This window comes from Brachyhypopomus gauderio, chromosome 6 (assembly GCF_052324685.1).
Source record: "Brachyhypopomus gauderio isolate BG-103 chromosome 6, BGAUD_0.2, whole genome shotgun sequence".
In the NCBI taxonomy this organism is placed as follows: domain Eukaryota; kingdom Metazoa; phylum Chordata; class Actinopteri; order Gymnotiformes; family Hypopomidae; genus Brachyhypopomus; species Brachyhypopomus gauderio.
In genome coordinates this window covers 13,800,491-13,814,395 of record NC_135216.1, presented here as the reverse complement: position 1 = coordinate 13,814,395, position 13,905 = coordinate 13,800,491, and the positions used below count along the sequence as shown (strand labels likewise).

Below are 13,905 nucleotides of genomic sequence, written 5' to 3'. Positions count from 1 at the left end.
TGTGCCACAAAGTGCATCACAGCCAGCAGGGGGAGCCACCGTACCTGGATAGGAAACTCGTGCTGACTAACGCAAGTGAAATAAATCTAAACCGCTGAGGTGAGTTTAAAAAAAGCACCATTGTTTGCAGGAACAGCTTGCGTGTGCGAGGCGTGCGGCTCCACCCGGGTGATGGCGTCGTTTGGGCTGGCAGCGGGTGTAGTGCAGGAGAAGCGCCACAGCTGCGCCGCAGTGGGCCTCCAGCCCCCTACAACCCAAGTTTCTTGATGACTCTCGAGTTCCGTTTTTTTATTTTTTATTTTGCAGACTACATTTTTCCCCCCTCTTTTTAATTTTGCACATAGGTGCACATTTCACCAGTGTGGGTTTCAGGTATGGATAGAAGAGGGGGGTAAGGAAAAAGATGGAGAGAGGGAAAAGTAAAAAGAAATCCCATTTATTTCCACTCTCCTAGGATTTCCATAAAATGCTGACTCCCTCTGTGTGGATGTCAATGCACTGTAAGGCAGTGTTGTTATACTGTGAGTCTTTACACAACCCCACCCCCAAGACACCTTTTAGCTCCCACCCCTAATAATAGCTGCTAGAGCAAACACTGGTGGTCAGATACTCTCATATCCAACAAGAAGCGCTGACCAGGCTAAATTTAAATGCCAAGTTTTGAACACAATACATTACTGAAAACTGTCTTTTGGTAGAAGGCTTATAGCCATAATATTATGTATTTTACTGATATGATGTATTGTATATTAGAAAGAAGACAAGGCCTTCCCCAAAAAAGTGTGCAGTTTAGTTCAAGGACATTGGTGTGTGCAAGTCCTTCTCCTGCATCCCAGGAACATCACACTAAGCATAGTTCGCACATTTCTGCAGGAATGAACAGTGAGATTCTTCTTAAAGTGAAACCTCAGCATTGTATTACGCTAAAATTAGCCTGTTTCTAAAGTACATCAATCTTCTCCTGGGAGCCTTATGTAAAATGCTAAATCTTAGAGGCTGTGTTGTGTCACAAGCAATGACGCACCTGTGAGTACAGCACACCTGGACTTTTGAGTTCTTTGGAGGTAATTATGTTGTAAAACTTGAAAACTTGTAGTATATGATCTGAGAACTTGTAGAATAAAATCTGTATTTGCATTTTACATATGCAATTGTAAAAAACAAAAATGTAGTTCCAATATGAACATTTGAAGAACACAAATCTAAATAGACTTTAATGTTTGAATTAATGTTAAGATAAATATAAATATATTAATTTACACATAAATTTATGCTTGGTGCTGCAGCCACAAATTCAAGCTTCCAACATTACACATGACATCACAACTTCAAACTTGCCTTCATTGGGTTTTGTGATGCTTCTTCCGAACTTGCTGCAAAACTGATTTGGGCACATTTAACGGCTTGACTGAGGCATCACAACTGGGGGCGGGGCTATAGAGATTGTGATGTAATCAAGAAAGCGTTTGTGTTTATTTCGTGAGTAAAACACGGGATGCCAGAGAAAGCCTGTCAGGTTGGTTAAAGAACTGAAGCAAAATGTCTCCATGTTAGTTATATGGAATGCTGAGCTCTGTTGGTATGTTTACTGTCTTTCTGTATATAATATTAATTTATATCTTAATTTTTGTTTATGCTGTTGCTTTGGCCTGTTATGTTAGAGTGCCTATGTGGTACCGAGTGAGATTCTTGGCTAAAGTAAATTACATTTTTAGTGTGTTTATGTGAACAAAGTTTAGTAACATTAACTTCTGTACTCCAATAATGATTGTATTCATATTCAGAGTTACACAGCAATGAAAATAACCAGCACTGGGCTAGACTGGGCAACCAGTTCTGATGTTTGCCATGGCAACATAATTAAATTCAAGAATAGCAATCCCTAATGATTTTTTCATCCTAAATTCTTTTTCAAATGTAAAAATGTGTCGAGGTCAACTTTTTTTTTTTTTTTTTAGAAACTTCTACACAATTTCGATTATAGAATTAAATGTTAGTGATGTCTGGTTCGTGAACAAATTGACTTTTGGAACTGACTTTGTTAAGTAAAGTCGAAATGATTCACAAATCCAGCTGAATCAAATTTTCTATAGCAAGTTAGTTAGCAATTTTTAGGTTTTGGGCTATTTCAGATAATACTCATGACAATTAGTTTTGATTGAAACATATAAAATAACATAAAATAGTAAATACATTTTGGATTTGCCTATGTTTTCCCTCTGTGTAGCCTGTTTTTTCTTTGCTCTTTGTAACGTGCAAATCTCCATCTGTACATGAAGCTGCTAATGTCTTCCCGTAGCATCTCCCTGTAGTGTCTTGACAACTCTGAATTGATCGGTGTGGACGAACATACTGTCTGGTAGGGAACATCATGTTTTAGTTTGCCATGTAAGGATAGGCTATCTGTGGCAGTTGTGTTCTTCCATTAGTTGAATGTATTTTGACCATTAGTTGATGCAGGGGAGCAGCTATAAATTAGTATTGATGCAAACAAGAGTGTATGAGAAAATACTGTGAATTAGATATGTATCCTAGTATATTGTATAAGTGAACATACATGGTTATAAAAGTTATAAAATGTGAAAACTCATTTACACAATGAAAACCAACAAACTCCCTGCTAGAATGGATGATACCGTACTGAGTCAGACCCACTGGCAGACAGAATATCCTCTGTGCAGTTACTTAATGAGCTGAACCGTCACTTGTCCAACACGTTTGACTCTAAATCACTCACTCACTCAGCTGAATCTATTAGAGAAGTCAGTGTCTGTCACCTTCTGTTGAAAATGAGCTGAAACCTCAAAAAGCTGACTACACAGAGCACTTTACTGAGACTATACTCACTGAGAGTGAAACATGCAGACATGGAATAAAACGTATTCCAGTCATTTCATTTTCACTGAATGCTAGATGCCTTCTTAGAATTTAGATTATGGGTAAACCATGTGTTACACCATTGCAATGTTTAATGCAAATAAAAACCTTATAAAATGTTTTTAATGAATTTGAAGTAACCTCATTCTGTTGCACAGTGCTCATTTCCCATAATGACACTAGTGTAGGTTTAGTCACTGATGCACTTTCACAACTGAGTTAGATTTTAATACACTATATTTGCAACATGAACATGTTAAGTGTGCAACAAAACATTTGTGCAAGAATAACTGCTAATTTGGATGTGATTATATTTATTTGGATAAATATCTGCTAATACTCAAAAGTCTCTTGCTCTTTTCATTCACAAATACAGGCCTTGTTCATACTAACGTGGGTACATTGGTCAAGAGCATTTTTGTGATTTTGTTACACTAGGGTTAGGGACAGTGTCAACTAGTACTATTTTTATTACCTCAGTATAATAAAATTGATGATGAGCATGATGAAAAATGACATTTTGGACAGCACTGGTAGACAGTAGAGCAGGCCAGTAGAGTTAGAGGTGTTAGAGGTGATGTTAGAGGTGTCGGGAATGTGTGGGGTGGGGATAGAGTTAGCAATGTTAAACATGTGGTGGGGACAGAATTTAATCCCTGCTGCTGTCTTATACAGAGCTACATAAACGTTAAGAGAAAATCATACATTCTGTTCATTCTGTTATTGGTTCTTCTTCATCGCATCTCAACCAAGAGTTGTAACTGTTCCAATCTTTTAACAAAGAAAGCGATCAACCCCCAAGAGCCTCTCCTGTGTCATCCTGTCTCAAGCATGTTTCATTAACGCATGATCCCATGAAGATTAAAAATGATTAGAAAAGATCCCATGAAGCAATGTGGAGATTACATATAGAACCATTGAGAATTGCAAGATTATAACTAATACATCTTAATGAACATGAGCATGGTATATTCCAATTAGTGTATAAATGTATTTTTGTTTGAATTGAGAACCAGATAAACAGATAGGTATAGCCGTAAAACTGTGAACATATGGCAACCATGCATGAAATTATAGCATTGTTGTTTTCCTTTGCTTGTCATTTTGCCCTAGTGAAAGTAAAATGTAGCCTGTCCATTTGCTAGAAAACCACAGAAGAAAAGTTTTACACAGACTGACTTACACTACCATCACCCCCCCCCCCCCCCCAACCCACCACCAACCAATGTTGAACTGGTCTAGGGCTCCAAACATTAACTTATTATCAGTGATAGAGTATTCTACAGATTACTAAATTCATTATTCGTGGTCTCAAGAAAATCTGCAAAAATACTTTAAAACGTCCCTTTTGCTTTCTTCATAATATCCTCCTGTCCTTGTATGGAAGTAATACAGTCACTTTAACATTGCTTTGATATGCTCCCGAAATATGCTCAATCACAGATCTGATCCTTCAGTGAAGCAGTTAAACACACACAAGTCAGTTTTGCAGCACATTCATTGCAAGAAGTGTTGAAAAACTCAAAGTGGGCAGATTTGTGTTTGTGATGTCATGTTGTGATGTCATGTTCAAGCAGTTGTAAGCTGTAACTGTAGCAACAAAAATGTGTTGATGGTTGGTAAAATTACATTATAATTATATATTCAAATATATTAAAATAAGTAAAGATTGTAGCATAGGTAGCTCCATAGTTGTATTTTTGCACATGGAGTCTGAGTCTGAACTGGTAAACTGCTGTACTGGCAGGCCAAAGTTCTCAGTCTTAATAATTCCACTCAGTGACTGGATGTTTGTGTCTTAAATTAAGGACAGAACGAAATTACCTCTATACATGACTCCATTATGCATTTCCATTATGCAATGTTAATTACAGCAAACATAGTTCTGTTACTCCCCAGAGAATAATAAGCACCATCGTGGGAAAAAGCACTCCAGTAGAAAGCATCACACGCTGAGCTCAGTTATGGAGATCAGTGCAACAGAGTGTGTGTAGTTAGACTGCCCGTCTTTGTCTCATAGCCTGATCACGAAGCGCAGTGCAAATCCTGACAAAGCCATGCAGACGTTCAGTGCCCTGTACCAAACTTCTCACTGATTACAAAAGGCTCTTTTAAGGTAACTTTATTGCTGAATGACATTTTCAGATAGGAGAATTCAGGTATATAGTTACCCCAGCACTTTGCAGAAAGTTCCAGCTGGCTACAATGCTCCTTCATTTATATAAACACTAAATATTGTATATAGTTAGTTTGCTTGTACTGTCACAAATAAATATCTAACATAAAAGCACTGGGGGAAAAAGGAAATGAAAGGAATTCCTGACTAAGGATTTAATGAATACACAGTGTTTGAAAAGGCAAACATACACACACATGCACAAGCACACACACACACACACACACACACACACACACACACACACACACCCAGACAAAGACCCACAATTTCCACTTTCCAAAATAAGCCGACTGAGGTTGTATATATCTTTAGGAACAAGTAAAAAAATTTTGCAATAAATAAGTAAATAAATAAACTTAACAGAATCAAATAAAATAAAGGCACTCCAGCATACCCATATTGGAAATATAAAAAATATTATAATTACAATAATATATATATATATATATATATATATATATATATATATATATATATATATATATATATATATATATATATAATATAATATAATATTTTTTATAATAAAACTATTTAATTACAAATATGAACATACACCTGCCCCAATATATTGTAACAGGACAATACATTATAGTTATATGAACTGATTAGGAAGTGAATGATGACTCTGACATGCTGTGGGGACTCAGCTATAGAATGTCAGCATTTGTAAAACATCCTTTGTTATATTTTGCTAGTTTTTTTTTTGGTTATATTTTGCTAGATCACCAAACTCATGGTGCGTAGCTGAGGGCTCCCATACCCCTTGTGTGAGATTTTCTTCACTGTGCCATAATGATATTAATAATAAATGCCTGAAGGTTACTTGTGAAAAGGTCAAGGCTGAGGGAGCAAAATCTTTGCTGAGGTTCCTTTGTGATGAACAGCACACTGAACCCTAATAGAAAGCCAAGGTGACACTGATAAAACGTTCATTCATTTCACTTGTGCCAAGAGAACTGTGGTGCATGTGAGAACCAGAGACCAGTGTTTTAAATGTTAGTGTTTTAAGAGCATGAAAATGGTGTCATGGTGTTTTCACCCATGCAAGTCAAAGACAGTAATGGCCTAGGGAAATCTTACCCTGTTTAAAAGTTGGAAACTGGCAAACTAAGTAGCCAAAGTCTCTACTGGTAACTTGGCCACATCTATTCACCCAACTGATTAGCCCCAGACTCACCTAACTGCTCGGATCAGGGTCTTCACTGGCGGTATGATATCTTCCATTGCAACATCACAGTATGGCTTGTCCTCCGTGACCTCTTCCCCAACTCCCTCAACTACAAGAGAAAAGACCACCAAAAGAGAAGGTCGCCTTTAACCTAGGTCGTTCTTGCAGAGTGAGAGTGTGCGCTGATCTCTGAAGGAGTGAGACGTACCCTCTGCAGGCAGCCGTGTCTTCAGACGGAGCGAGGTGCGGAAGCGTGTTCTGTCATTGAAGCTCCAGCTCTTCTGCACCTTGCCGGGGCTGGTGGCTTCTGGGACGTTCTCTGTGCCTGGGGTCTGCTGTGGGCCCTCGGGGGACAGTGGGGAGGAGGCTTTGCTACGCACTGCTTGTGAGGAGCGTGAATGACTCATCCTAATGCGATCCCGAAAACCAGTCTTCCCACTGCCAGACAATTTAGAAACACTGCATTCATAAACAACGTTTTCATTATTATCTGAGTGTACTGGACTTATCAAAGACGTAAATATAAATGCTCTTTAAAGCACAAACTATTTTGTATGTTTGGGTAAGTAAACATGAAAAACTTGAAAGAGGGCATAAATAAACTACACTTGGTTTATGTAGTGTTACATACATTCTTCCTGTTTGGGTGGTTTTAGCTGTTACATAAATATCTTGTATTCCTATTTCTTTAACTGTTTCATTCTGATGATGCAGAGTAACATTGTTAGTTAGAGTTCAGCCACTTCCTCAGTTTACCCATTTTCCCTGTAAACTTCTACCTCGGAGAAGCTTTTTTTGTAAAGCACTTCATCTGTGTTCTTAGGAACAAGGGTCTGACTAAATTTTATTGTATTTCATATTTACCATTTCAAATAATTGACATGTGTCGTGTTATGTAGCCTACAGCTTCACCCTTTGATGACTGATTACATGGAGGTGTTATGTCTCCTTTAAACAGACATAGAAGTCTCTGTCAGCTCAATGCTCTTTCAGCACTAAAGTTACAGAGTGCTCATTCATTCACGTTATTCAGGAGTGATTAACTGTCTGGTGATGTGTGTCTCACTATGTGCTAAGGTGCCAGAGTAGTTTAATATTTGGTTAGTAGTGAAGAAAAAGACAAAAGGAAAAATTCATAATATACTTATAGGCCTTTAAATGGGTGTTTTAGGAGCACAAACTCCTCACACAAGCTACTACTGGTGGCTGTCGCCCCAGGACTCATGTGTAGAGTACTACTAAATTTTACCTGTATATATATGTCACGTAGGGCTACGCCCCCCTCTCTAGCTGTTACTTCTGTTTCCTGCTCCTCGTGTCTGTGTTGTTCCCTGCTTGTCTGTCTCCATGGTCCCCCCCCCGCCCCCATCTGCCACGCCCGTGTTATCAGTGTCTCCACCTGTGTCTAGTTTAGCGTATTTATAGTTCTTGTGTTTCCCTAGTGTTGTAATCGCTGCTTTATTGTGATTTGCATTCTCTGTTGTTCTGTGTTCCCCTGCCCTGTTCTGTGTTCCCCTGCCCTGTTCTGTGTTCCCCTGCCCTGTTCTGTGTTCCCCTGCCCTGTTCTGTGTTCCCCTGCCCTGTTTTGTTCAGTTTGTCACTCCGTGTTCCGTGTTCTGACTTGATGATCTGACCTACGCCTTCCTTTTTGACTCTGATTTTGGTATTGCCTTCATTAAATCTTGCTCTCCTCAGTGTTTGTGTCCACCTCCTAGCTCCGCAGCGCGAGCTGTGTTACAATATACTTCAAAACTTTACCTGTATATGGCAGCCTATAGCAGCAAGTTTGGTACTTATTGCATTTAGACAAATGAAGAGAGATAACATGTCAACTATTGCTGTACTGGCTGGGTACTGTGAGTGTACATATATTCGTTTTGGTCAGCTGTGAAAAATATTGATAGTTCTTTACATACAACATTCAAAGCTAAGTAAATAGAAGTGTGCACATTGTGGTTGGTCAGTCATTTAATTGAATTTTAACATTGCTATAGGACAGGGGTACTCAACTATATTTTTCCGCGGTCCAATTTTGGCAGATAGCTGTGACCTGAGGTCCGGGGCGGCGGTGATGGCGAACGTAAGTAGTTGAGCGGCGTAACACTCATGACCAGAGGTGTTTAATCCAGGTTCAGAAAGTAAAAGTGCTCACCAGGATTTTGCTCAAGTTTGCTAGATTTTCTAATTAGTGCAATCCAGGTAAAATGAGTGGAATCAACACAATCCAGGAAGCCTGAGCAAAATCCTGGTGAGGACTTTTACTTTTTGAACCTGGATTATACACCTCTGCTCATGACGAAGTGTTTTTTCAATAGCCCTGAAATAAATGCTCCGTTTTAAAATTAAACCTCCCGTCAAAATTAATAAATACGGTTTTTTAAAATCTGTATCCAGTTAATCAGGAATGAGATTGGGTCCGGACAGGACTGCATTCGGGTCCGTATCTGGACCGCGGTCCGCCAGTTGAGTACCCCTGCTATAGGAGAATTAGCAGGTATATAGACAGAGAAAGCAGTTTCATTTTGCAAATGAAAGTGCCTGATAGATTTAGAATTACAAAGGAGAGAAACTGAATGAATCCATATCATGCTAGAATCAAGCACTAATAGAGATGCACAACCATTATTAGCAGTGCCGGATTGTGGAGGCCCCTGGCTCCCCTCGTAAAAGTATCTCCTAATGTATTTTTAATTTTACCAACCATCAAGTTTCTTGGGGCCCGAAAAGGCATGTGCTCCATAGGCTGTGTATATTTGGTAATCTGGCAATGATTCTTGGGACATCAAGTAAAAACAAGCACTTGATGTTTGAAACATACACTATCCAAGTTTGTAAATCTCATAAAGTGATCTGTTTGTGTTGTAAAGTGAACTGGTCATGCCATAAAGTGAGTTGTTTGTGCTGTAGAGCATGTGAGCACAATGTTAATTTACAGCAACCTGAATTTTCAGTGGCTTTTTTACCCTTTAATACAGTGACATCGAAATCACCACCAAAGCATCAAGAACAAAAACAATTAAATATGCAATTGCTATAAACTACAGTAATTCATGCGTACATTAATCTAACTACTAAAAACATTGTTTTAACTGTGTTGGCAGGGCCATTGTCACATGCATCTGGGCCTAACTCCATTATGTCATAATGTGTATGCAAGACTGGCCCAAGCTGATCATGCGCACCGTCTGCCCCGAGGAGCACTGCACTCCAAACATCTCCCAGCTACTCGCAGTCTGGCATGCACGTCTTGCTGGGGAACTGCTTCAGTTCTGAACATTCCCTCACCCTTACGATGTTCAAACATGCCATTAAACAGCTGTCTCTCACGACTTACGCCGACGACGCTAGTATTCGCATCCAAATAAACCATGATGAACAGCAATTTAGCAAGCCACAACGATCAGTAATGTAGTAACGTCTGATCTCATGGTTTATCTCAACCTTTCGAGGGCAGGCAAACCTCAGGTTCTGGAGAAGAGGAACAGGCAACTAGAGGAGCAGCAGAACTGTGCTCCTCATTGGTGCTGTGGTTCTCACACGGTACAGCCCACAAGCAGATTTTTACTGAGCCAGAGCCACATTTACCCTTCCTGTCCAAATACATTGGGACTGTCCAAAAGTAACAATTTTTTGACTGCCGTGAATTGTGTTGTTCAGCAGTGTTCAACAATGTATCCAGTCACAATATGCCATGTGGCTTCTGAATCTTTGCTAAAATGAGATGCACTACCTCTACTAATTGTAGAGTTGTAATTGGTATCCATGGCTTTGACTACCTCTGTGCTGGGGCTCTGGAGCAGTGTGCTTCTGGGAGTGTTAGGCTCAGGGTGGAGAGCCGTGCCCATTGTGTTGCAGGTACTGTGACATGGATACCTCTGCTTGCAACCATGAATCCGGAAGAAACCCCGCTTTTTAGAAACGAGCTGACTGAGGAGGAGAGACACAAGGCAGAGGGGCAAAGCGTGAGGGCCGGGGGGACGTGAGCTGGGGCAGGACACAGCAGTTACACTCCTTTACTTTACGTGTCTGTCATCAGCTAACTCCACAGAAGCCTATCTCAATTCTGGAATGCAGTTTGTTAATTTATGCACTTCATTAGTGAAATAAATATTTGTCCTGTAGCTCAGCTGGTAGAGCAGACAGATCATAGTGCCACTAACACCAGGGCCATGGGTCTGAGTCCCAGATCATAGTGTAGGTAACACCAAGATCACAGAGGAACATCATACATATATGCTCATGTAATATATATGAGATATCATATATATCTTATATATGGAAAAAGATTGGAGAGGACAGTAAGTTAGGTGGCGAGTTTGTGATTCAAGATCAGCCGTTGCATATCAGTCTCTGAACACTTCACATCCATCTCAGTGACAACTGAGCAACCCTCCAATAATCAGTGGTTGTCATAAAGGCGGAGGGGGGAAAGGTTAGCCCAAAGGAAACAGGCATTGATTGATTAAAAGATGCACACAGGAGAGGCTGTGTTGGTATACAGGGATGACATGCAAACGCTGCACATGTCAGCATGTGTGAATTCAGGCCCTTTTTGTAGGAAAAGCTACAACCACATGTACTGAGGCCACTAGCCCCCACATCTATTAAAATCAGCTGAATGTCAACATAAAAATTATGTCATCATTCGCAAAACCATGGCATGGCAATGAAAACAAAAAAAACACAAGCTTTATCCATGAGGAATTAAATTCCCCTCAGAAGCCTACCACAAACCTTGTGACTTCAGAACTCCTGAAACTGTGGAAAGATGGGAAAGGATGGTACAGAAATATAGAGGAAAGGAGAGGATGGAGAATGGAGAGGATGAATGAAAGGTTGGAATTTATGGGCTTATGAAATGGTTTACTTTTATATATTGTAATTGAATTTTAATGATTTTCAACCATTTTAATTATTGTGAAACTACATTTTTCTATGTAGCTTAGGAGTTAGTCAAAAACTATGCAAATCTTCATTAAAGCAATCATTTGTCCAGTGCTGGGATCAATCTGTTTAGAAAACAGAAATGTAATGTTAGTAGTGTTAGAAACCACTGGATAAAACACACACACACACACAATGAGACATTAACAGGGAAAAGGGAGCAACAGCAACCAAATTAAACTGCTGCAGGTTCTGTGAAGTCACCTTTCGTAACCCTTCAGTGCATGTGCATGACTTCGTTTGCATTGGGAACGTCTATAGTTCACTGCTTTATCTCTGGCGCAGTTCTATAGGTATATAAAGTACATGGTCCTTCGGTCTTTCAACATAGCAATATCTATGCTTCTCTCTTTCAGATGGTAGAATGTATGTCCGAATGAATGCACCGTAAATAATGCCCATTAAATGCAAGTTGGCAGACGTCATGGGTACTCTGGGGCTGGGCAGTGGCGTACCTGTCCTCCGACAGGTAGAGGGAGCTGTAGGGCCGCAGCCCTGACAGCAACGTGTGATGGTTGTGAAGAACCTTCTTGGTGTTGCGTTGCCGTTGAAGGTGACTGAACAGTAGCATCAATTCTCTGACCCATGAGCAAAAAAATATGATAAAGGAAAAAAAAAAGAAACTTATAAAATGAGAGCAAAATAATCAACCAAAGCCACACTTAAAAAGACAGACATATGGATTCAGACAAATATTTCTGATTTGTATATTAATATTGGCTAGGTACTGTAGAACACTAACATATTCATATATCCATCAGGAGAAGTAATCTATTCTTTAATTAAATACATATGTTCTGTCTTTTTAAACAAAAGGTAATTAGTCAAATCAATTTAAAATGCATGTGAACACAAGGGGTAGTATCGTTCAAAGGAAATATAAAAACAAATTTCTGAGAGTCAAGCATTTGGTATATATGCATATAGAAAAAATGGGGAAAGAATGCCAAACCTGATATCCATCTAGGAATCTACAATATTATAAATTATTATGAGCAATTCTGAATTCTGAATGCAAATCTTTTAAGTGCTTAATTACTGATTGCTATGCAAATGTTTCTTCCTCTGTTGATTGTAACAGTGACGTTACACAACAAATAAGAACATCTGATTTTTTTTTTTTACCATCTTTTAAAGTAAAGGCAAACTAATGTTCCAAAAGGAAGAAATATTAATGACATTAATATTTCAATATGTCTGGGTCAAAGTAGTGACTTTTGTTTGTGGATTTTCAACATAATGGGAGTCATTCCACCCCCAGTCACTACTGCCACTGCGTCACAATGCCAAGTAACAGCAGCGAATCCATCTGATACAGTGGCTAAAAGATCATTAAAGATGAAAGAATTTTGTTTCTTTAGGCGAATTATCATTAGAACAACCAGGTGAACTTTTAGATTAAATATCAGGAGGATTCCAGAAGGTTTTCTATCCTTTATGTGAGGCATTACCAGCATTTCCAGTGCTAGTTTATGAAAATGCTCAGTTAGCACAGCACACAGGCAGGGAGCTCAGGCCACAGAGGAGCCCTGTGTGAGCACAGATCATACTTACCTGAAGGACGGGAGCATACTGTCATAAAAGTACCAGGTAGCTGTCAGGTATGAACGCTGAACATCTGTAGAGTAGAGACGCCATGCGGCCTGGCACACACAGACACATATCCTGAGACCATTCACTGGTGCATCTTGGGAGCACTTTAGGAAAGACACTTTAAGGTATTCAAAAACGTACTGTATGACACGGATTCAATAAATTCGCCAGGTGTTCTGACCATTACCTGTATGAGATTGGCTGCAGGAGTCCTTCGCTTCTCAAAGTGTTTCTGTCTGTGCTGTTCCTGGACTTTCAGGGCAAAGCCTGAACCTAGAATCCCCTTGCAGAAGAGGACAGGGGCATTAGTTGAACTGCACATGGCCCAGAAAAGAAGAATGTGTTCAGGTGACAAATACGTGCACTTACTGCAGGCAGGGCAAAAAAAGACACTCCCAGCAATGCAAAGCCTGCTGCTAAAAGCCGCCCCAGCCAGGTCTGTGGGGTCTTGTCCCCGTAACCAATTGTAGTGAGGGTTATCTGGACAAGAAGGCATTGAGTTAGACGGCAGTAGCTCTAAAACCTGTTTACCCTTTGCATTAATGTGTTTTGGGTTATCGGAACATGTTTGAATTTCAATTGACCACATGAAAAGCCAGATGTAAACACACCCAAGACACATTGTGCTGAGTTCGTTCAATCCACACTTGACAACATTTAATACAATTGTAAATGAAATACAGTATGTCTTCTGTATCCATATACAATTACACAAGAGGGAGGCTGTTTGCTGGCTAACTGCAGAAATGACAGCAGGTGCCCAATACAGCCTTCTGTTGCACTGAAGCAGGTACTTAATTTCCTGCTGTAGTTGGTTTCTGCCCATATCTGATAGTACAATACACTGGTAATAGCCAGTGAGAAACTATGTTTGTTTTACTGTAGGTTTCAGGAAATAGAACAGAAACAGTGTGAGGGTTGCTGTTCTTCTCTGCAGTGTGGATCCCATCTGTTCACACTGGGGGTGTATTTTAAAAAGCAAACTGCATCTGGCCAAAGATAATCCAGAAACAATCCACATATGAAACACACATCAACACAAGGTGTAAACAGATTATTAAAGATTTTTTAAATATTTATTCTAAAGCCTTTGAGCTTCCATGTAAACTGGATATTGGGCGTCCAGAGTGAAGAACAGGCC

General features: G+C 39.6%; 1 protein-coding gene across 4 annotated transcripts in view; it reads right to left on the bottom strand.

Moving 5' to 3' along the window:
• The window catches only part of kcnq4 (potassium voltage-gated channel subfamily Q member 4), a 58,969-nt gene that overhangs the window by 6,233 nt on the left and 38,831 nt on the right, over positions 1 to 13,905 (bottom strand). For 3 of the 4 annotated variants that reach the window (XR_013131825.1, XM_077008863.1, XM_077008865.1), the window contains exons 6-12: positions 13,134 to 13,244; positions 12,952 to 13,047; positions 12,726 to 12,814; positions 11,627 to 11,749; positions 10,101 to 10,154; positions 6,436 to 6,665; positions 6,237 to 6,336 (exon numbers count right to left, since the gene is read on the bottom strand). Coding sequence is in view for 3 of the 4 variants with exons in the window: in XM_077008863.1 (XP_076864978.1) it covers positions 6,237 to 6,336; positions 6,436 to 6,665; positions 10,101 to 10,154; positions 11,627 to 11,749; positions 12,726 to 12,814; positions 12,952 to 13,047; positions 13,134 to 13,244 (803 nt within the window). In the remaining variant the exon portion in view is untranslated. The remainder of the gene's footprint in view (positions 1 to 6,236; positions 6,337 to 6,435; positions 6,666 to 10,100; positions 10,155 to 11,626; positions 11,750 to 12,725; positions 12,815 to 12,951; positions 13,048 to 13,133; positions 13,245 to 13,905) is intronic. The other variant, XM_077008864.1, reaches the window with a different exon arrangement.